The sequence below is a fragment of the Sinohyriopsis cumingii genome, chromosome 1, assembly GCF_028554795.1.
Source record: "Sinohyriopsis cumingii isolate HCF-2022 chromosome 1, ASM2855479v2, whole genome shotgun sequence".
NCBI classification, from domain to species: domain Eukaryota; kingdom Metazoa; phylum Mollusca; class Bivalvia; order Unionida; family Unionidae; genus Sinohyriopsis; species Sinohyriopsis cumingii.
In genome coordinates this window covers 110,497,047-110,522,777 of record NC_142961.1, presented here as the reverse complement: position 1 = coordinate 110,522,777, position 25,731 = coordinate 110,497,047, and the positions used below count along the sequence as shown (strand labels likewise).

General features: G+C 37.0%; 1 protein-coding gene across 3 annotated transcripts in view; it reads right to left on the bottom strand.

Annotated features, from left to right (window-relative positions):
- The window catches only part of LOC149807597 (uncharacterized), a 46,592-nt gene that overhangs the window by 4,919 nt on the left and 15,942 nt on the right, over nt 1-25,731 (bottom strand). For 2 of the 3 annotated variants that reach the window (XM_089942772.1, XM_089942905.1), the window contains exons 5-10: nt 24,914-25,051; nt 22,453-22,580; nt 20,544-20,649; nt 18,980-19,070; nt 15,421-15,513; nt 2,435-2,485 (exon numbers count right to left, since the gene is read on the bottom strand). In XM_089942772.1, coding sequence (XP_089798898.1) covers nt 2,435-2,485; nt 15,421-15,513; nt 18,980-19,070; nt 20,544-20,649; nt 22,453-22,580; nt 24,914-25,051 — 607 coding nt within the window. The remainder of the gene's footprint in view (nt 1-2,434; nt 2,486-15,420; nt 15,514-18,979; nt 19,071-20,543; nt 20,650-22,452; nt 22,581-24,913; nt 25,052-25,731) is intronic. The other variant, XM_089942845.1, reaches the window with a different exon arrangement.

The window sequence follows — 25,731 nt, the reverse complement described above, 5'->3', positions numbered from 1 at the left end:
CAAAATATCAATGCATCCTGTTTCTTTTCTGTTGACGTGGAAATATTGATTTAAAACATACATTTTACAGTTAGTTTGTAGAAATCTGTTCAAGCGATGGACAATGTAATATGAAATAAGAATTGAATTTGTTGATTTAAATGAAAATAAACTACATAAAAGACGAAAGTTATGGTCAATAATTAATGTCATGTCCAGATTTTAATTTTAGCCTGATAGCTAATCCTTAGAATTATATTTACATCGTTTATACGACCTATTCGTCAATATTGTACTTGGATCTGGGACAACTGTACAGTGCTTGAGAAAAACCATCTCGAAATGAGACAGCTAGAATCGCGACTAGTGTTACACACTTAGTAGCTTCGCAACGAGAAAAGAAATGAATCCAGACAGCAAAACACAAGTGTACATTTTATACAAAAAGCAAATGGTTCAATCATTCTGCATCCCATCTAATTTCACCAGATGTCAGTGATATTACTCTCTGTAACTTAGGTCATGTAAAGAATTTCCAATCAATATATGACAGAACAAATCTTCGTTACAGTTCATTACTTCCTTCAATCGTTTGGAGAATGGAATATACTAGCTCTCGAGATTCGTCTAAGTGACTCCCAGTTTCAAAACCGCATTAAATGATCGTGACTTTTTATGGGGTAGAGGGAAATTTTAAATTTTGTATGCTTGACAAGGAAAAATTGTAGTTCACTTAACCAGCATTTATTTAGAAACCATATAACTGGATCATCTCTATGTAGATGTGAGCTTGTAAAAATAAACAATTCTTTTCTCTTGCAGTTATTGCCGAGACCAAGGCCTCGAATGGTTTCGGTCCCTTAAACCACGTGGTACTTTAACTTTAAATACCTTTTGTATGGTGATACAACGCTTCTATATGAAGTAAACATTAGTATGATTGATGCCCTTCATAAATGTACCGAACGTCGAAACGATTTACTTAAATGATCTATTACTGTCACGCGTGCACTTCTGTGGGTCATGAACAGCTGCAAACAGCGAATCCCTTGTTTAAGAATGATTGACCATCTGTTCTCCAATGACTTACTCTGCAATAAAGTACTTTTTACTTTTAATCTCGCTTTTTTTTACTTCCTTTCTTTGGTTCTTCTCTTTCTTTCCTCCTTATTTTCTAAACGTTATGCATAATGCCATACAAATATTAGTTAATACTTTTTCTTTTTATCTTCCATCTTTTGTTTGTTCTCGACTTTTGTCCTACTTCTTCGTTGTCCATCTTCGTGCTTTAGATTTCAATGAATAAATGCCAACGGTTATTTAGGACAATCTTCACATTCACTATTCAAGAATTTAAAATTTTGTCATTAAAATTCAATAACATCCTTCGTATACTCGCATATACGTACACTTTATTGTGTTTTTTTGTCAAAGAGGAAGAACAGAATAAACCATTGGCTTGCGTTATAATCCTTTAAATTCTATATTGTACACCTTGTAATTTCCAACTGCAAATTTATCAAACAAATATTGTTTAAAATAACGATTTATTTTTACTAAAGTGTGATAACCAAAAATATAATCGTGCGATACAGACGTAACGTATCACCATAGCGCACCCAAGCCCTAAAACGTGACCACCGACCAATGCTGTCACTGGCAAAGATGTGAGCATCACGCGAGTTGCATGCGCAGTGATAGCTTGATCGAACTTCAGTCCTAATGTCGGTCACTCATCATAGTGCCAAATAGATCGTATAAAAATTTGTATGGCCTTAAATAAATTTCAACCATTTTTCATGAAATATTTGGTAATAAATAACACATTAGTACTAACATAAACTGGGTAAATGTAAGCTGTGACAATTTACTTCTAGGGTCAGGTGGGTACTTAGAAGAATTAGGTTATTTCCCATTGGATGGGTTAGGTCACGTAAACAGGTATGGTGGAATATTAGATTAAGCAGTGTGATCTGTCACGTGGGATATTTTGCGACATATAGTCTTAACAGAGTCTTGAAGGTGTATATAAGGAAAGTCCTGAAAGTTTAGAGAAAAACTGGGCAATCAAATTCATTTATATTTTAGATTCATTCTTATTTTGGGTTCTTGTTTCATATGTTAAAATCAGTCTACATATATGTTTAATGTAGTGTTTAGATAATTTGAGAGGAGACATTTGTTAGGATTATTTATTGCAGTAAAAAAGTGAAACGGATTATTTTGGACTTGAATAGAACTTCCTATGGTTACCCTGGATTCAATTTATAATCCTGCAAGTTCCTCTTACAATTTCATTTTACAACATTGATAATTAAATTATTTGTTAAGCTTAACAAAACGTGTCGGTTATGCTTCTCAAATGTAAACATGTTCCGTGCTTTCGGACAATTTCCAATAAAACATATCAGAGGAAAAAGAACAAAGGAAAAATTCAACTGGAGATGAAACATACTTGTACCTGTTTCCTCCTTTGTCTGTTTTGAATCATCCTCACTGTCTTCGCCTACGAGAGAAAATAGTTATTCATATATTTATTTTGATATTTAATCACTTTGTTTTAAAGCATGGAATATATTTAAAGGTCTTTTACAAATTAAAAAAGCACCAGTAGCTGCAATGAAAAAGCATATTTTGGTCACCAAATATGGAGACAGCAAATCTGTAAATGAGAACCAAAAGAACTTAAGGCCATTGTCACCAACATAATGGAAGATGATGAAGATAAATTAATCTATTTGATGTTAAGTCATTACTTTAGAATCAGTATGTATTCTGTGAAGCTGAGCTTCTCGTGGGTCGGTGGTTCTTCTCTGGGTTTTCCAGGGTTCTTCCTCCACCAGTTATACTGGCTGCCATGTATAGCCAATCTTGTGCTGGAAAATGGCGTTAAACCCTACAACAACAACAACTGTGAAGCTGCTAATTCAGACCTTACGAAGACTAAACGTTTCTCTCTCTCTCTCTCTCTCTCTCTCTCTCTCTCTCTCTCTCGTGAAGTTTTTCAAACTTTACAGAGATTAAAGCATGATTTGGAAATGCACAACTGTAACAACCAATGCACATTAATTCCCCCTATACGTATCTATTATAGCCATAAATAACTAGACGTATTTTGCTTCAGCACTTGTTGACAAAACTCGGTAAAACATCAGTCTTTAAGACCGATATTACATTGTACAAGTTAGTGGGTAAACATGATCCTCTGTCCGAATTGACCAATGGCCAGAACTGATATAACCACACCCTACTCATTAGTATTGCACATTTTAAACTGATCAATCGCCATTTTCAAAATTACGATATTTCAACTTTTACTTGTACTGCTTATAATCGAATCATTAATGTGGCTTAAACTTGCGCATTCACTAAGTTTCTTGTAATGTCACATCTGAATTAAATAATCTGTTTTTGTGCACTTTAATGCCACCTGCGTGTCGCCGGAGAGACTGGACACAAAAAAAATCTTTTCAGCTATGATACGTTTATCTAAGTTGACCCTGCTCAACCAATTATAATTCCTATGTAGCATATGATACACACATCTTACTAGTAACCTACCAGTTTTTAATATAGGTCTTTAGGAGCCAAAGTAGTAACATCACAACAGTTTGAGATATCTATTACAGTTTAGGGTTAACACATTCTATACCCCCTCCGTCTTTATAATTCTTTATAATATAGCAAACGCATATGTGCCACGATAAATACCCGTGGGTGACAAAGCACGAAGTCCGAAATAGAGTCACGCCATAAGCCTCTCACGAGAAAATGCACGACCCACCTGTGAATTTTCTCCACAAGAGATTTTTTAACACACGCGTGGGCCAACAAGAGAAGTTTATACGGAATGCCCTAGTACGATCAGTGTAAATTATGTGAGCCCACAAGCTGATCAATGTGCCGACAGTTACTTGACTTTTACTGCTCGTAAAACAGTTCCCTATTTTGGGTCTCTAGCTGCCCAGCTTCCATATCTGCACACGAAGTTGTCTTTGGTTTTCCATCTCAACTAGCACCATCTCAAACTTCACCATGCTAACCGTTTTATCGTCGATAGCCATCGACTACAGCTTCGCAACTGTGCTGAGACTACTTTGTGTCGCCGAGAGAATTTCTGGAAAGACGCCTATTCCCTAATGCAGTCGTACTTTTGGTGTACCACCTGCTACAGCGGTTACTATGACCCCGACAATAATTCCTACTAGTGTGCCTATAATTGTCGTCGCCGTTGCAATTCAAGCAATATCCATGCCTACGTATGTTCCCTCGGCAAGTCCACCAATAGTATCCACGACAACACACGCGCATTAGTATTTCGCGAGTTAAACGGTTTCCTTGGCGATTTCATCTCAAAATCGTTGTTCAACTTCAATTGCTTTTTCGTGTTGGTAACTCTGAGGGCACAACATAATTGTTATATTAATAATATGATCGTGTAATATAATTACTATCGAGTGCAGTCCCTGTCCAGACTCATAACGTACAGGTGCAACACAGACACATACATACACACACAAAGACACACATTCTAAATAATTACTTATTTTCTACTGGAACAACTATTATACAATCATATGCAATATATGCCTGGGGAATATCTACATCTCTGGCAATTGTGTGTTCTGGCTCCATGTTCATATCGAATGATACTGATGACGCCATTGAATGGTGTCTGAAACGATCGTTCTCGTTTTTGCTCAAGAACTGTTGCACGGACAAGTGCGCCATTGTTGAATAACTGTCAAGAGCTTTCTTGCCTTAGTTGATTCAATGTTGGCTTAACATACTCGACGGTTAATGTAACCGGCGTGTTTTGGTCGGTGACTTTTATTTCATAGTTCTAGAAGGCTTGGGTACTTTCATGATTGGCGATGTAGTCTGCGACCGGGTGTTGCTGAGTGCCAATATTTCTTAATATCGCCATCGTGAAGCTGATCAGAACCCGTACAGAGAGACGGTGAGTCCTTCGAAATTAATTTTGTCTTTAGCTACTAATGATAAAGAATATGATAAAGCTGTTTTAATATTTTCATCTCCAGGGGTATGTATTACAGATAGTCCATCACGCTGGTGATTATTTACCAATATTGTCATTCCACCGCACACGCGACAAAGTACACATAAGATGGAACAAATGCTATTCAGACTCATGTACCTTTAACAAGTTTAGGTCTTTCAAAACGGTCATTGTTAACAGCGACAAAAAAGTTAACTGCTTGTTATACTGTCAATATTTTTTTCCCTCTCCTTCGCTTTATATTTCGTTGTTTGTTCATCATGCAGTTACTACACGTATTGGTGAGCGCATTTTTTAATCCACGTATTATTTACTTGCAGCCACAGAAACAGCGACATAATGTTTGGTCAATTCCAATGACACCCTGAAATCTCTGATTCCCTGGTTTTGAGATTTCGGCCAGGTTTTCTACGACGGCGACTATCGGTTTAAAAAAAAACAACATCATTGATGTCCACGTTAGCGGTTTGAAATTTTCTAGCTTGATCTTGGAGAACCATAGGCTATCCCGGGTCGACGTCAACAACAATCACACTAGTTAGCACGGTTAAATCGACTTTGGTGGCAAACCTGGTCAAATCCACATCAGCGCCGTATGCGGGCTAGCATTGATGCAAGTTCGTCCAGTACAAAGACACCATGGAAATGCTTGATTGACTTTGCTGCCACGAGTAAAGCAAAAATACCTTTGCAAATCTTCTCGCGTATCCAAAGACCATTGCCTTAATGTATTTTGAAAGTTATGTTGAGGAATTGTAAACATTTCCTCGTATTTCTTCCCCTACGAGGTACTAGACAGCCTCCCATCGTCTTTTTCGGAGCCGTTCTAGACGCGGTTATGACGACCTCTAAACCAACTGCTATTGCAACCGGTAGCTTCAGCCACAAATAGTGCTGCTATCGCCGCGAGAAATGAAATATTCCACCTCTATTTTACACTTTCGTCACCTCTGACTTCGAGAATTTTAATGTCAGCGGGGTGTTCTTATGTTTGCATGCCTTGATCTAATTAGGTATTGTTTGGGTTAGCACATCTACGCAATTCCACTTAACATGGTTGGTGAAAGTGATAGCGCGACACCACAATCGTGCCTTATTGCACTCTTTTTTTTTTTCGCAAGCTTGTTCTGGCCAAGATCAATCTTAACTTTGTGATATGTCATTATTTTTATGATATGACATTATTTTTAATTGTGATGTTCAATTATTTTTAATTGTGATGTTCAATTATGAGACAGCTTTGTTAGTTTTCCACAAGAGCGTCAATGACCCCCATTAGCCACGCTTCAGCAAAAGAGTCATGTCAAAGAGGATCATAGCAATACATATTTAACCGTCGAAGGTATATGTCGACCACGGACTGTTTAAACAACTCTGTGTGTTCCAATGTCAGTTAACAATTCGAGTATGGTGGCGCTCTACAGTTTCTTATTTTGCATAGGGTTAGAATTGTAAAGAAAAATATTTCCCCAGATTTATTCACTGGTTATACTGGGTATTTAAAAAAAAACTTGTATGTCTTAGATATTGTTCAAAGAACATTGAATTCCCTTTATTTTGGTTTATGATTGATGGGTGTAATATGGGTTATAAAATATACAGATTGGTATTACGCCAGATGTGCACCTTTCAGAATACTGCTAGCTCCACTTGATCATATCCACAACCTGGACTTCAGAAGTAAATTGTTAAAAAAAGAGCCGATAACTTTTTTTTACATTTTATATATTTGGTAATTCATCCATCGCACTTAAAGAGCTGGTGTTGTCTAGTCGGGCAAAATTCTTTCTCACTATTTTAATAGCTGCTAAAGATGGTGTACTTTAGACTAATTCAGGCTGCTTTCTGAGCAGAAGGGAGCAGTCATTTAAGTTAATTAGTGTGCTTAGATCATCTACAATTTCCACAAGTACAATATCCAAAGAAATTTTAGCCACATTACATGAAAGTGGCATAGAGGTCTGTCAACATTCTCTCCACTGTGCATGTTTTAAATGGAAGCGACTTCACCTTTCATACGTCACTCTCTCAAAAGTACATACTATTTGGTGAGCGCCCGCTATAAGAAATTTGTGGGAACTCAGCAGAGCTGTGTTGACGTTTTAGTCTCAGCCCATGTACGAACAGCTTGTGGTATGAATGCGTGACTTAAATAGCTTCTAAGGTAAGCAAACGTTTCCTCGGAGGGTTCCTGATGGCCGTTTAATCGCAACTTCAGATACTCCGAACTGATCGAATGTCATATATCATACACTAAGGGCTTATCCTTCAGCTGCTCAATTTTTATTTTGAGACCATGATGTGAATTTATTTGCCGTGTAAACTGTCCCCAAATTTCGCTCGTGTGCGAGTTCATAGTAGACACCAGAAACGACAGCGCTGACGTGTCTTCAGATTATGGGGTTAACACAATATCAATACTGACAATTCAACTTAGCTATCATCGACTCCAGCGTCATACTAAATACATCGTTGGCGTCACCCTTACGTGTTAACTTGACTTGTGTGTTTTAGCACCGAATATAATATTGCGAACGTCTCTGCATAACCCGCATACATGACTGACAAGAATCGTAGACGAATACAATAATGAGGCTTGATGAAGTTATCCTGGACGATGCGAAAATCCAAGGTAGAAATTTGCATTGGTGTTAATGAATGCGTCTTCAACTTTTGCGTCTCTGTCTTGTGCTTGACTTTGAGGTCGCGTAATTTCATACTGGGATCCATCGAATGTCAGCAGATTTTGCATAACCATCACTGTACTTGGCGAGTCCGATAATATTTGTAACGATGTCGAAGTTGTCCAGAATGATTTCGATTTCCTTTCCGTCGATGGGATAACGTGCGCTGTTTAACAACAACATGATGCTCTGGTTGACGAATCCAATCTTGGTCCTGGAGAAGTAATTGTGACTCGTACAAGTTTTTCCTCGATTTCCAAGAAAGACTCACGCTGAAGAAAAATACTTAAACGACTCACACTTATAATCTATTTTAAATGGCCTGAGATCCCTAGCCGAGTGCGTATAATACTGACATTACGATATCCCATTACGCACCTGCCAATAACGAACGTGGGATGATGGTGTATCGCTCAATTTAGCCACTGTTTATGTATTATCGGTCTAGTCTAAGACTTTTTAAGTGCCATCCACAACTGTAATCCGATTCCCATTGCCGCATTATCGAATCAGACAGACGTTGTTGAGCAGTTTCATTTATGATTTTACTAACCGTGGCCTGAATTGTTGCCGTTGATGGTAGTGTAACCGTTTTTTGTTGTCCAGTCACTAATTGTCATAGTCGATCACGAATAAACTATGATCCTAGATTTTTCAACCGATTCCCAGTAGCACTTTTGCTGTTATCAACGACTAGCATTGCAACTCGTTTAGTGATCAGTGCAGCACACAAGGCGAAGGCCACGGACCACTTTGGAATGCATGTAAACAATCCCCAGACAATATCACCCATACCAGGTCCGTAATATCTTATTAAATGGGTATTGTTGAGTCAACAACACGTACGGGCATCACAGTTCCACATAAATATGTCATTGTATTAAATATCATGTCGCTGTCTAATTACAGTCGTATTGTCAATGTTTCCTGACAAAGATATAACGTCCTCGTCAATCAGGGTGAAATGAAGGTGCATCAGCCAGGAATTATGGCAGTTAAGATACATGTGCATGATTGGAATAATTCAAAGCAGATTTAGAACGTTCGCGGCCACATTCGGGGATAATAGAAACAATATATGGCCTTGCGACGCGATACTTGATGAACATGAACTGAAATTACTGCTGATGGAGTCAAAAGTTCCATTAACATGCACTGATGTCGTGATTCTGACAATGTCAGACGCGATATTGTATCCCATGCTACAGATTCGTTTGTCGGCGGAATTTTCGTTAATATCTTCAGGCCAACTGAAAACTGTTCTCAGCGACAACTGTACGATGTCAACCACAAACTGTAGATATTCGATTGAGATGGCAGAGCTAAGTGTTGACTCGTGTTTGCTTATATAAAATTGTAAGCCTTAGTTATGTTTATATTGAGTTTGTACGTATCATGTTTTAGGTGACATTTGTATCCGGTAAGAAAACACTTGTCCTGGATGACGTCTTTGATACTCTTTTCTTTGTAATGAAGCCTTTTTCTTGAGCTTTGGCAGCTGGTACAGGATGTTCTCTTTGCAAGCGAACATATTCAGGTTCAGGTTCTTATCTGAGTTAGGGTACGTGTGATTTAACGGGTTGAACTTCAGGTAGACATATGTACGTTTTCTTATGCTCTGCGAACAATTGCTTGCCTTCTTCAAGATGTCTGGCTCTGTATGGATTAATCACGCTTTCAATAAAATTTCACTGATCACCAGTAGTAGCTTTTTCCAGCAAACTCCCTAAATATCCCATTTGGGTCATTCTGGTTTCATGTACGCATCATATGTTTTCGATGGTTGTTTTCAGCATGTAGTTTTTGAAATTTGGGATAGTGGGGGTGGCAAGATCGGTATAAACAGGATTCTTAAAGATAAACTGGCAATCTGCTTCTTCAAAACACTGATGTGATGTTTTCATCTTTGACTTGTGCTCGGGTGGTATTTCGTCGAGTACAAGGGTGCCTTTACGACCGCACAAATCTTTACTACTATTTCTCAGATGTCCTCTTGGACTTCAGTAAGCTCCTCAGGCACATGTCCACTAGTCTCCGCGGTTTTTTTCTGTGACTATCAGACTTTCTCACCTCTTCTTTGGTTTCATGTGTGGGTTTGAGTAGTGGTGCAAACGTTTCTCCAAAGCCCATTGTTGGGTCTTCCTGTGCGATCTGTCACGACTGAAGCATATCTTTGTCACGTTTGCGGCCGGCTATAACATCGTGGAACAGTTTCAGGCGCTCGCGGGCAGCTTGGCGTCGTCTGTCAGCATACTCTGCCATGGTATCACTGGCAGGTTTTGGGATTATATATTTATTATGGTCGCTGAAATTGTTTTGTCCAAACCCACGCAATCTTTTTTCCATGACGGAACTGGTGTTCCGGTTAAGTTGATTGTGAGAAAACCATACGAGTCCTGGATGACATCTGGGAACATATTCCGAAACTCGTATCACGAGTGGTTGGCGGCATACAATGTCCAGTTTATAAGGCCATGTGTCAGCCATATGAAACGGAATCAACATGTTGAATTTGTCCAGGATAACTTTGCGCAAGTGTGCATACCGTTCGATCATAGAGATCACGTCTGTGTTTCGCGCCAGCCCTAGAGAAAATATTCTTGCGAGGTGGAATCACTGAGAATGTTTTTTATATATAACACGATTGATCATTTGGAGATATCACAATCATGTACAAACAATCCCATGTTAATTACCTCATTATCATATTTAAAAACGGTTGAGTTTTCAGGGATTCTTACTGGGCCAATTATCGGCAAGCGAACTGAGGATGGAAACATGTCACCCTGTCTTGGCGCTTGAGGCTTCACCAATGCAGATAAGTTAATGACGATAAAATATTTTGCTGTTTTCCTCTTTCGCGTCGTTGTCTTAATAATTGCAGTTGCATCGATTGATAAATGTAGGGAAGATTTCCATTAGTCATAAGAGAACTCTTGGATCAGGCCCTGTTGCGTTTATTTCTGTATAAACTGTAAAGAGAATATTTTGTACTAATTTCTATAAATAGTGCAAATTAACTTATATAACTTGTAAACACAGAATTGTAAGGCAGTCACACTGCATGCCTTTAAAAACAAAATGTTTATATTTTATTTAGAACACTGAATAAATTAATCTGATAGAATCCAGTAACAAATCTTTGTAGTTTTATTGAAGATAAATAATTCTTTCTTTGACTAGATTTGAAAAAAGCTGGGAAATTCAAAATCTGCAAAGAAGAACATAGGGGCTACTGAACTTTCACTGCGGCTCATTACAAATGAATAAATTTAAAACTTTAAGTAAATGAATATAGGAATTGGAAGGGGGTTCAAAGAATAACATTATAACAATTAGACTCACAATCCTACAATGTACGACGCCAGCCTTGATAGTTAGAATATGGGGGTAAATGGAAGATAGATTTCCCTACAATCCCATTGCCAGGATCAATGCCTTGCACTGTGTGACTATTGGACACCTATCACTATAACCATTTACCGATAGTCTTAATTTAATTGCTAAGTAGCCCCATGTAGGTAGTCAAAACCATTCATGAACATAAAGCTAGATTAAAAGAAACGAAAATTGGTTACTCACGTGTCTTGACAATAACGATTCAACCAACACACAATCCACTCATGAAGTCATCAAATCCAAATGTCAAACAAAACAATACATCCTTTGCTTTGAATATTGAATTTCTACACAGAACGCAAATTGCCAATTTAGATAAAATATTAAAACCACTTTGGATCGTCTACCATTGATATAGTTATTTATTTGATGCTGACACAGCTATTACGTTACGCTGAGGAATCCCCTGTTCTATAAATAGCTACGTAGCAGGCGCCCTCGTGAAGAATTCATACGCTTAAATAAGGCCCTAACAATGATAAAAAAATATTTTTAAAAAACAAAATAAAAATATAAAAATTAATAGAATTACAAAGAATTGCAATTATAAAAGTTTAATGTTGTCTTTATTGCAATTATAAAAGTTTAATGTTGTCTTTAACTGACTTTATCGTGGTATGGACTGTCAGTTCCAGACTCACATAGTTTCTGTAACGCTCTTCCCGCATTATTTTCTCTGTGAGTCTTCAACTGATACCACGATGAATTCAGAAAAACAACAATAAACTCTTAACTGAACGCCACTTTTTGCATAACTCAGCTATGTCTTTATATTCTGTGCTATGCCGCATGCAACAACCTACCGCAAATCCAAGTCTGGTTGTAACAAGTAATGATAGAGATGGAATCATTGCAACTTTGTCGTTTGTGGGGCAAATATGTTTACGCTTCTTAGAACCTCTGGTTTTATCGTGGACGCAACAACGTTTCGCACACAAGGTCTAAACAAAACTAGGCAGTGATATTGATGATGCGTAATAAAGGAACCAGGGGGATCATGAAGTAACTATCCGGTCGAAAAGCATATACTCGATACAACTACAGTAGGCCTGGAACACGATAGGATATACGAGTGCACGATATCCGACCAAAGCCTTGAAAATAATCTGTAAACCACGTCCAGGCTGCATGTTACCGCCTTGATCTTGTATATACAACATCAACTGTCGTCGTTCGCGTCCAGGCGCTGATGAGGATCTCGTTCTACACTACGAGAATGAATCGCCAGATGGACCAATAAAAGATTATGCAGGTTAAGTTTGGATGTTGTGATCGCTAGCGCGACACTTATTAAAGGTATGCAAATTTCTCCAATAAACACAGACGCGAACTGGCCACCATCAAATACAGTCCACGCGGCTATATGAACATTGAATCAGCGAGACAAAGGTAACCCAAGTGGTCGATCAAGCATGGCTAGCCAAACAAGCGTTGTAGCAGAACTACCTACCTCCACCAAGTAAAATTTCCTGTGGATGGTTTGATGTGACGCTATCCAATGAAGTCCACCAGGCTGGTCTTTTGTTTCTCCAACATGAGAATTCTATGTTACCAGACATGAGTTTCACTCAACTACGGTCGCTACTTTTCGAAGCTGATCTATAGTATCATATACAGTTTGAAGCGGAACTAAACGCTGATGTTTGAAAGGCCTGTACGGGAAAACGCCAACCGTGTATCTGGAAATGTGTCCTTCCCGAACCTTCTAATTCCCACGTGAGCTACGCTCATTCACGAATCCTTTCAGAATACTCAACCTGTCAATCAGGGAAGCTTTTGATATTACATATACACCAGTTCTAAAACTCGAATATGATATTCTCACGCAAAATAAAGCAATCTCCGCTCGGGTTATGCTTGTTAACAGTTTTTCTTTGAGAATTTTAAGCAAGCTGAAGTCTTTAACTTTTGTCAACAGGTGTGCTCCAGGCAAGTTTGATTACGGCGCTTTGAATTTGCAACCCCATTAGATCCCCTATAGTGCCAAATAACATCCTAGAAAGTTCAGATGTTGTTTCAGATCCGACGATGTCTCAAACAGTTATGACCCTTCTCGTATTTATAATTAACACTAATAGTATATCATCAGAATTTAATTTCATTTTTGTGCACAATCCAACCTAAGCGTGACGTTTCATTAGTTAATAAACGTGATTCAAACCTGAAATGTCTCAAGCTATATTATCCGCATACCTTCCCGTTCGTTTGCACCTCCCTCCACCGACTTTGAAAACGAAAAGTATCAAGGATATTAAACAGGCACAAAACTTAATTTCATTCACTGATTTATAATTTCTAACCTGACTGTGGCCGAAGAATCAGCAAACGGAAGACCCAGACATAAACAAGCAGACATACTGCTCACTGTCCGTTTCTCGTTTCTATAATTGTCCATGTCGGTAAAAAAGGTATGTTGTCTGCAATATGTGTCAAATATTTGCAATATTTAGTATTAATATTTCTAAAACAAAGTGAACAAATAAAAAGGTGGAACTCTTGTATATATTTGTTCAAACCGAAGTCAATCCAACCTTTAAGTAATATTGAGATTATTGAAGATAGTTAACCAAATCACTCCTGAAGCTTTAAAACTGAGACTCGCCCCTGCAAATATGGCGAACTTTATAATTCAGTGAATAAAATGACTACATTTTGTGCATTATCCTTTAAGAATTTTGCTTTTAACATCGATAAGAAGTACAAACAAATGCGATGGCGTTCAAAAAATATAACTTATTAGACCACTAAGTATTCGTAACAGTAAACGAAAAGAACTGGTTTATAAACTTAACAGTGATGCACCCTTATCTATTTGACCAAGTTAAAACTAGGCCATTTTAGAATTAAAATTTCATCTAATATTATGTTTTTATAATGTCTATATCTCGTTGGTAAAACTATGTCAAAAATTATTAATTAGCACTTTCAACAGCAAGAATCAGAGTCACTTCGGTCGTGGTTAAAATATCTTGTATAAGTCAAGAAATGTTTGGTTCCGCTCTGAGAATTACAGGCAACGCAGAATCTCCCGTTTCTTGACTCGTACTAGATACAGTATACGGCAGGCAGAGACATACTACACTGCAGTCAGAAAGTTCCAGATCAATAATAACAGTGCTACAACAGAGGTTGCATTGAATCTGACAGGGGCACTACATGGGAACTTCGCTTGATGTTCCACGCACGTATGACAAAAAATCCCTAGTGGGAAAAAAATCACTGGTAGAACCGGTGCTTTCTCACTAGAAGTTCGCCGCGACTTCACTTTTGACCTCGTGTTATGTCACCCAATGGTATTTAACGTGGAGCTACAAAGGGAGTTAACCCTAACTGCTATCAGAATTCATTGTCGCTATAATGCTACTACTTCAGAAATTGCGGAACAGTGAGTCAGTCAGCACTGGTACACTTTCAGTAACAGGTAAGTGAATAACCACTGCTTTGGAAGATTATAATGAGATCAATGTTATGGCATAATGCAGATTCGTGTTGGAAAACATTTTTATAAGTCACAAGTGAGGTACATATCTAACAAAAGTTTTACATAAACTTTGCTATTTAAATATCTTCTGTACAACGGCACCAGATGTCTTTGTAGGGTTATATGTGTTTCGAAAAAGAATTAGCTCTGTCTTGTGACCGCTCATTATGATCTATACATTGATGGCAGAAGAACATAGCCTCCAGATGCAAAAGAGCGATTTTTCCCCGTAAATTTATAAACCATTCTATGAAGAACAGAAATCATGCTGAGGCCGTCAAATTGAATATTACGATAACAGATTCTGAAACTTGGTTCAATTTTCGGAATTTCCCGCTGAACCCGTGACGTTATCTTTGTCAGTCATGAAAGTCCCAATAGAACAGGAGTATGTTTTGACAAGTGAGATCAAAATCATGTTTCGAATTTGGACATTGTCCATTCTAAGTTACGTAAGAAGAAGGGTGTGTTCCGACCAAAGATTTGCTACACTTTGCTCTTGACAATTAAAAAGAGTCCTGATGGTGGACAGGTATGCATCCCTGGAGAGAGGACATTATTTTTTTTAACAAAAATTCATTATGTTCAAAAAATAATTACAAACGAACAATTAGTATTTAGTACATGTTATAAGATAAAGTTAATAATTTAGTGAAGGAATTCAATAACTTCTGAAAATATATTGTCTTTATGTTGTGGGGAAGAATGTTTTCTATCGTAAGCTAGAACAAGCGAATGTTTTGGGCAGAGCAGATTTCTTTGATCATACGCCAAAACGTACCCCATAAAGATTTTCGGCACGTATTAGGTCATAAACCCAGGGTATGCCTGGATGTACCGAAGATGAATGGACTTACAATAGACTCGAGTGGCCTTGATCGCCCGAGGGTAGATATCCCACCACCTCTCCAGAGGCCAATTCCAATTCTGCTTCATAGGCCTCAGCACATCTGGTAATACATGAATTAAAACAGATGATTTTCGTTACAAATGCTATATTATCCTAACATATATTACTAGTATGCCTTTAAATTGAAACTTCAAACAAATGTAACTTATCGAAAGTTTCCTTTTCGTCGCCTCAGCTTATTAATAGACTGATGCTTCAAGGAACGAAGTTGTTTCTCCACCCACTTTTATTTATCTTCTGCAATTTTTGTCAATGTTCTTACATGGTTATATTTATTTCGATATTAAAATGAGAAGGTTCGTTAATGAAATAACAGTCTTCAGTATATACTCTTTGCTGCCATTAACATGAAAAATACTTATGATGCCATTTTCAATAGAAGCTGGCGGCCATTATTTACCGAATTCGGTACAATTAATGACAGAAGTGTATGTCACTATTAACCTTACCTACAAGGTCAGTATTTGGGGCAAGAATCAGGAATATGAGCAATATGCATTAATAACATGTATCCAGGGTTCGATATCGCAATGCTAAACCGTTTGAACATGGTTTGCAAATAAAAATTCATCGGAAATACTGACACCATCTTTCTCTAAAAGCTGTTGTGTTTGGAGAATTAAATAAGAAATCGAAGGACTGAAAATACTGTGGCCCAAGCATTTAGATTACGTTTATGTCAATGGCAGAAATATTAATCACTGATGTATACTAGGAATGATTATTGCATGGGTCATATTTAGCTGAAAATAGCCTGTCGTTAGAACAGTAGGAGAGGTCATCCAGAGTAAGCGTCACTTTTGCACCTTGATTGTGATGAAAAAGAAATGTTTTTGAAACTTTAAAAACTGTATTTCGTATGTAACAGCAATATATAAATTATAGTGCATTAAATTTTTTAACATTGTATAAGGCACTGTGGTATCTATCCTTTCTAACAGGTACTAAAACCATTTTGGGGGTGATAAATAAGAACACTTTACTGAGTGCATGACACGCTGGATATAAGCAATTTAGTACATGGCGTGTTGGATAGGACAACTTTCACTGAACTATCAGTACATGACTACCTTGTCGGAAAGAATTCGCCCAGCTGTTTTGCTTTTCTTTTACAGTAACACAGAATAATTGCAAAATACATAAATGCAGTGGCTTGTACTTTGTTCCCTACCATATAAAAGTATTTAGCATTAGTGATTGTGGCTCCTTCGATGAACAGGTCAACTATATGCCATGTCAGCCTGGATCATTTATTTACATTGAATCTGATTCCATTGGTGAAAATGTCAGCTGTATGCCATGTCAGCCTGGATCATTTATTTGCATTGAATCTGATTCCACTGGTGAAAATGTCAACTCTATGCCATTTCAGCCTGGATCAATTATTTGTACTGAAACTGACTCCTAACAAATACTAGTTAGGATCATCTCTGGCTTGTGGCAGCAAGCGTAGTGACGAAGTTGTACCGCATCGGGTTATTTCTAGCGGCATCTTTTTATAGAATCCCTAACAAATGACATAACATGAGAAAGGGGTAGCTAAACAATACTTCCACCACATTTTAACGGCACAGAAAAAGATGTTGAATCAGATCAAAGAACACCCCTGCTTCTGCTCATTGGCGATTGCAATCTCTGTAATATTAGACAAAGGGGGTAATATGGTGTTTTGCTCCCCTTTTATTATTCCTTATCGAAACTTCTGGAGTTAAGGAACACGTGATCAGAAATCGGAGCTAAGTCTTTATCCTGATCAACGAGACGAACTCCTTTCATAATCGTTTCTGATAGCATCTAGAGCCTGGTCTTGAGTATAAAGAAGAGTGATTGTGTTCGACTCGCTGGTTGACAGTTAAGTTGTCAGAAGTTCATCTGTATAAGACAGGCGTGTGCAACTTTCTCCAGTGAACAGGCCGGAAACGGAATTTTTAAAGCCATACCCTACGATGTAAAAAGCGGATAATACCAGGTTGCGAAGAGGATCCGTCCCGCATGCTTATGGTTGCATGTGCTTGGCACATTACCATTTTAAAGAGCGTTCGTAGATTTTAAGCATTTTCGCTGTGCTAACTGTCTCTCAGAAGTATTCGTTTTATTGGTCATAAATCTTGTAACCTCTATCCTGCTCTCCTCATTTAATATGAACCCACTCCAGATTTGTGGGAATGGATACCATTAGGAATTTTAAAGATAGGAAAGAAAAGTGTTTTCCCCTTTCCGTCTAGTGTATACTACAGTAAGTACCCTCATCAGTGATGATAAGCTGTCTTAGATGCTGCAAAGACACCCTACCCCCAATACCCAAAACGATGACAGACAGAACGTCCGTTAGCTTTCTGGATAAATGCTTCTTATATGGGAAGACATAGATACGTACAGACTGTTCATGTTCTGTGTACTAAATAAAATGACGCAAACAGTTAGAAAACTCTTCGATAACACTTAGGTATTGTCCTAAGAAATCATATGATGGAGAATATTGTGATGTATTTTATGTCTTTTATATGATTTTCAACATGATAAATGTCCAGAATACAGTATTGTTCACTGAGCATCCTTTTCTATCACTTAACATTAGTCGAAACCTACAACGTAATTTTAGGACCATGTATCGCAGTGGTATGTATCTTTATACCAATTACCTAAACAACACTCACGAAAATTGAACTCAGGGCTTTCCACTTATTTAACCTTTGACATATATTTGGCCCATAAGTGCAGGATCGAGAGTGGAATCCCTCTGAGGATTTCTTAAAACACGAATGCCAGTTTTTACTTTTAAAAAGTACGAAGAGTATTCTGTGGGTCTCTGTTGGCTGGTTACATAGTTACATTGAAGAACAAACGAGTTATTTTACACAGCCTTTTTGGTTTTCAAAAAGCTATTCCTCGTGATATAACCAAGTTATTGTAAACTTTTGGTACGTCCTTATTTTTAGCTCGAAATGTTATTTTGAAAGTTTCCTATAACAGTGTATTTGCATTTGGTTGATTTATGATTAGCCATGACCTTCCAGGAAGGAGATCCGAGACTGCATCCACCCAAACCATACTCAGGAAATGTGTAGCAACAAAATGAGGACATCATGTGCATCTACTAAAACTGCATTCAACAGCGCCAAAAAAGTAATGGATGACTCATCCCGCCCACCTCCCTAGTTCATCTCCCACCCCACACCCACGCCCATCCCCACCCTCACTTTCACCTCCACCTTAGATAACTACAAGATAAAGGGAATATAAGAATAATAATTAAACAAGTAGTTAGTAGTGTCACTTCTCTTCTGTTACACATAAGAATGCGTGTTGAAAACGTAAATTATTGAAAGAGAAAAAACACCCCCATTTAGTAACAAAAATATAACAAACGTGACGATCACAAAGGCAAAGACCTGGCAGCTTTGAGCGCGGATTCATCTTGTCTGAAGTGTACTATTAATGATCTTAAAAAGTAAACGTACAAAATAAAATAAGAAAACATGTAATTAAGACCTTGCAGCTCGTACCCTCTTCCAGGTGCTCCTCGTCAGGAAAAGCTTTTAATGTCAAATCTGGCCGATATCCGATGACATTCTTGAAGATATTAATATACTCATCCTGCAAATAGATAGATAGATAGATAGATAGATAGATAGATAGATAGATAGATAGATAGATAGATTGATATACTGACATACATAGATTTAGATTGACAGATATAAATATTCACGGAAAGAGCAATCGATATACAGATAGATATTTATTCATTACTGCATTGTATGGGAAAATATAAACGAATTTTTTTGGATTAATACTTCACGACCTTGGGGAGTTAAGTATTCATCCGAGAAAACGAGTTCATATTTTCCCATACAAAATACAGTAATCTATTTATTATTTATTCATTTTCTTATTCAACCTTAGGCTTAATTATCTTATATTGTCCCTTTATCTTATTAACCTATGAGGTTTCCTTCTAAGTGTTGGCTCGTTTAGCAGAATGAACGGCGAATTATACAACTTTCATTAAGAATGATTTTGTTTATGCAAACACATTTTTTTATTTCATTCGTACAAGCTTCCTTCTATGTACGAAAAAAAGTAAAACTTAGGAAGAATTCTTATTTGTTATGTAGAAAGTACATTGTAAACGTCTTCAAGAAAAGATTACTTTTGCTGTGAAAAAGTGCAGGCTTCATAAATGCTTGTATACATCGAGGCAAGTTTTTCATTAAAACGTATCTTCCTTCGTGATAAACTGTAGTCTTTAGGAAAAATATCACATTTTTCTACGAGAAAGGTCGGAACACGCCCAAGCAATTGTTCACATAAAATGTAACTTCATTTCATTAAAAAGTTAAACCTTCATCATCATTGTCACTGCCTTCACAACAAAAGTGTCTTTAAATGTTAACATATGGATTTGACGGAAAAAAGTGCACATTATATGAAGAATGAAATTGTTTTCAGGACCAAGTGTCTTTCCTCACTGATACACATTGTTCACAAAATAGTTACTTGTGTACGAGCTATTGTGCATGTAAAAAAAAAGTAAGATCTCTGTGAAAATTGATGACTGATCGAGCAATTTTTCCAATTTGCTTTGGTTTTGTTATGCCCAGCCATGGTATACACTTTTTACTTGCAAAAGTATATCACTTCTTACAAAACTATTCTGACTGTATTAGCACGACAGATCGTCGCTAACTAGTTTCTTCCCGAATCAGGTGACCTTTATGAAAAAGATACCTTTCTCACGATACGAGCAATTTTTTCATGAAAACTGTGTTTCCTTGAAAAATCACCGCTTTATTGACATGAAGGATCATTCATTGAGGCAGTGAATGAGAGAGTGAAAGACAGCTACATATACAGTACTATTTGTGTAAAACCAAAGAACAGCGAATTGAAACTGTCCCACACATTATTCATCTAAATGACTTTATTATACTATCAACCTTTTAGCTCCATATTACATAAATTTTCCTTATATGCAAAACCTCCTGAAACAGAGAAAAATTTGAGAAATCCCATAGTGTGCTCACACCATTTTCCCAAAGACAATAATTATTAGTAAGTAATTTTACGAACCGAAAGGCATGTCAAGATTATCACATCTCTCTGGTGAGGCAAGCTGTCTACTAAATCTGCAACACTGATCTGGTCAAATAACTGATAGCCATTCAGGTAGGGGTCACTAGAAGAAGACATGAGAATTCATTCTGAATAATCGTGAAAAATTTGGACAACGACGATCGAAAAGGACTTCAAGAAACGTGCCTTTATTGTAGGATCAGAAACTAAAATGTCAACTACGTACATCATTTACCATAATTTGTGTTCAAAATTGTATTTCATTATATAGTGTTATGTACGCATTTTGATCAAAAAATGCATTAATTCGCCATTGGGGTGAAATTTAACTGTTCCTAATAATGTAAGAATACAAAAAGCCTTAGAGTAAAAATACGCTATGGTGTGATTGTGCTGTCTTACAAATTCCAGAATGGATACTACTATGCATTGCCTACTAATATGAATCTGTAAATCCTGTAAATGGGTTTATTGATTATTGTGTGATGCATGCAAAGCATTAGTCCTTTCAGAATATTGTTGTGATGACCAATAGATATTATTGTTTTAAACAGAACTTTAAGCAAAAGTATTATCATAGCTTTGTATCATATTAATCCACAATGTTTCATACATAGTTTAAATAGGATGCTCCGAATACCAGCAGAGGAACGTACGCTACAACCATCAAAATTATGACGGTGGCTGGACGAAAGTACATCATCACAGCAGACTTTTGTGCCTTAAATACCGGATCAAGTTTTATATTTATTCTCATCTCATTGAGGTGCCAATTATAGTTGTATCAAATTCAAAAGATGTGTGTGTGTGTGTGTGTGTGTGATTTGGATTTTTAATGTAGCTTTAACAATTTTTCAGTCATGTCGCTTCGATGTCTGCTGTGTGGCAGTTTATAGCGATGTCTTGCACTGGGGCATCATGCCGCAAACATGTCCCACCTAGTCACATTATCCTGACACCAAGCCGACCAGTCCTAGCACTGACCTCTTAATGCTGAGCGCCAAGCGAGGCAGCTGTTAGTACCATTTTTGTAAGTCTTTGGTATGACTCGGCCGGGGATAGAACCCACGACCTCCGCCAGACATTTTGTTTGGTAAAATTTCAGCCAAAAATGTCTGTTTTAGTATGTTTTCATGTGCTGTCAAAGATTAGTGAATGAAAATAACATATGACTGTGAACTTTCTAAATAGTTTTCACTAAGAAAGTTCACATTATCAAAGCTGACTACATTTACGGAATCCAAAAGTACCGACTGTTTGTTAAGATCAGAAATTCATTGTCGAACTTCACCATTTCTTCCAATGCTAAATTATTTTATATAAATTTTCTGCTCAATTAAACTAAAGCATGCTGTATGACTAGTAGTCCCCACCGACAACCCACCCACCTGTGTAATACAGCTAAGAACTGGCCAATCACATATCATCAGCAATTGTTAATATCGCCTAATTACTTGCACAAGTATTCGACACTTAGAAAACTAACAATAGTTTAGCTGAATTGAATAGTAACCGTGAACAGCAATATCTAAAAAGCAACCAAAGTTGATGAACCTATGTACCAACTCTATGTCAACAACACAAACCTGAAATTGTCATTATTATTTTTTTCTCTTCTTAAAATAGTAACATGAATATGCCGAGTTACATTTCATCTGAGCGGCAAGGCATACTGATAGCCACCCAGCCTTTTTCTGTTATTTTTACAAACTTTTTGGTTTTCTAGTTAATGTGGATAATTTTCCAAAACTGCAGTCAGCAGCAGGGGTTTATCTTTCAAAATCCACGTGGTCGTTCTCCATTTATTCAACTTTGTCTAAAATCTTGATGTTGAAAAATTTTGTGTTTTACTCACTTAAGACTATAACATGTCATTTTAAATGTAGTACTACACGCTTCAGCTTACTCTGATTTTTTCGATGGAAATGCTTCACATCCGAGGTGCCGAGTGAAAAACGTCTTCCAGGTGATTTGAAAATGGAGGACTTTCCTGGATATGAGAGTTTTCACCTTGATCTCATAGTAGTCAGCAAGCTGTGAGAAAACAAAGGCAAGAAAAGCGAAGAAGAGAGAAAAGAAGAGAAATATATATATCATTAAGGACATAATACAATGTCCCTTCTAACCACCCCACCCACCACCCATGTTTATTTTTCCAAAATTACTATTACTTGATTATAAGCAGTGTCCAGCTGCAACATAGACCCTGATATGCAGTCACATTCGGGTCTTTTTTGTTTGTTCAGCTGATTACTCCTTACAAAATGCATAGACCCACATCTACCGGCACATGCTTTGGTCTAGGTCAGTACAGTTTTGATTTGGGCTCGACTTATAAGACAGTAGAGAGGGTGCACTGAGTCATTCTCTACAAATGCAGTGCTTTGGACAGTTGATCGCTTAATGGAGGCTACGTTTGGGCAATTTTTGATAACTGAAATGTGCGATAAATGACGCCGATCTTATTCCCAGCTACAAAACTACGGCAAACTTAAATAAACAGTCTTCAGTGTACATCCATACATCATGCTTCCCAACACTGATGTGAAGTGTTTTCCGTTAGATTTCTGTGCCATTCTAAGGAAAAAGAAAAAAAAATGAACTATTTCCTTTAAGCCATAATTGAATCTTCATCATCTACATTCAACTTATAAATCTTGAAAACACATTAGTATTCCGCAGGCTAGAGAAGCTAATCAACTCCATCTTTCTGTTAACAGTATGACCTTTAAGAAGACAATTTTCTGTTTTATCGATTTATTCCAGTTTTAAAAAAAATATTGATGTTCAACCAGAATTACAAACGGTACCTCAAAATGCTCAATAATTGTGAGGATGAGAGTTTATTTATCTAACCTACGAAAGCCCTCGACCAGTCAGAGCTTCTATGTATAACCTTGATTGTTCAAAACTAGTTTACAATTGAATTTGAGAACAAAGAGAAGTACTTTCATTCTAGAAAGGTTTTGTATGTTTGCTTCTACCCGTTTTACAATTAATTAAACAAATAAATGACTGATATGTTGACATAATATTAGTTAATATCCTGTTTGCAGGGCCAGATCAGATCAAGTCTTGAAGGTGGGTGAGGGTTCCAAAACTTCAAAAGCTTCCTGACTTTCCTCGAAAGGGCACCAAAGTAAAATTCTCTGTCTCTATTTAGTCAAAGTGTGCATAATACCCAATAAACGTGAGCAAGAATAAAACGATGGTCAAATTTCAAGTGAACATTGGCTGTACGTTGGTGTGTGCACTTTTTTTGCCTAATGGGGCGGGGCGGAATCCTTGAAAATCCCCTCCCCCGGATCCGTACCTGTGTTTATGTGTGTTGGTAGTGGATGACTGACCAATCAAAGTGCGAGGAAGGTGCAGAGTCTGTGATAGAATTAAATGAAATCCTGAAAATAATTAGTTCTTCTTTCTATCTAAACTCTTTTCACTAAAATAAAAACAATGTGACAACAGGATCTCACGTAAGTAATGATTTAATATTAAATTTACGATCAATACATATTTGAAACGATCTATATATTTAAAAAGTGTAATAACATGAGCATGTATTTAATTCTGAAATTATGAAACGAGTTCTATAATTTTCAGTCTTTGCAACTCTTGGCGAGCAAAATGATGGTATTTACTCAATGACTATCATAAATGTATTAACCATCTCAGATTATGTTTATCAGACAGTCTTTATTTAGTGAAAGGAGTCTTAAAAGAAGAAGAACAAATTATTTTGAAAATATTTTCTGTTTGGCTGATGATCCTATTGTTGGATTTTACATCATTAAATTGAACTGAATTGTTAGAAATGAAAGCATCGTAACAGTTTAAAGACATTCCCCCCCCCCCAATTTTTCACAAATGTTATTAAACATACATCGATAAAAAAGTAGACAATGATCTTTTAATTTCAGTGTGAATAGATTAATATGTGAATTGGGGTGGGGGTGAGTTCTTGAACCTGACGCTTTTCGAAAGGCTTATTTTGGACAATCTGCCAAATTGTCCCACGTGCAGATTTTATTACCACTTAGAATTAAGAACATCTCCTGGCTCCATTTTCAAAAAGTAAAAAACGTCTACCTCAAGTAAGTACTCAATTTAAACTTTTGTGCCGTAACTTATTTTATTTGTTTTTAAAGTCAAATTTAATAAGAGTCTCTCATGCACACGCTTAAAAAGAACAAGCTTTTCTTTTTGAAATACTTAAGTTTAATGCATCGGCCCCTTTATAGTTTAAAAAATAATCAGTATATTAAATTTAAGCCGAGTTTGTACGCAGAGTTGAAACATTTGATGAACGCGGAGCCTGGTGAGTTATAATTCAAGCCATCATCGGTATTAACGCTGAAGTCGATACCTACTGATAGGAGGTTAAAGCGCATACAACCCTCTTTCTCCAAAAGTACTGATAACACATCCAAGGCGGCCTTCAGCTCTCTTTCTGTCCTCTTGTTTTTTGGATTCATATCTTTAATTGCATCTCCAATGCATGCAATCCTCTGTAAAAAGAATCGAAATGATTTTGATGTTAATGAAAATCATTTATTTATTTATTTATTTATTTATTTATTTATTTATCTATTTATTTAAATTTATTTATTTATTTAGCTAGTTATTGTTACAGCTTCTGATAACATACCAGGCCCGGCCCTTAGGCAGGGCGAATGTAGCAACTGCCTTGGGCCCCGCGCTAACTCGCAATGCAATTTTTTTTGCGTGGGACCCCGCGCTCATCGCTTGCTGCATTGGGCATATCACAGGGCCAGGCCCGTAACATACTATGATTGAATATTCCGTTTAATAATGATTCCGACTTCATACTATTTTACTTTTTCACACAATATATAAAGAGTGTACAAAATCCAAATCAAGTGGTGTTTGATAAGCAATCACTAGTGTCACAACAGATAAAGCAGCTTAAATTAAGCGTATTGTTCCTGGATGAAGATTTGTAAGTAATATAACAATCAAACAGCAACAACAACAACAAACAGGAATTTTTATCAAATTTGTAATCTTGTAAAAAGACACGTGAACAACGCAGAAAGGTGTTATATCCTTGATTTAATGGACGCTACATAGTCTATCGTATTATTTTATTCAAGGAGTATTTTCGCGGTGGGAAAAACTGGGTCAGCCTGCCATCTTACGGTGTTCTCGTGGTGTTTTAAGTTCACGC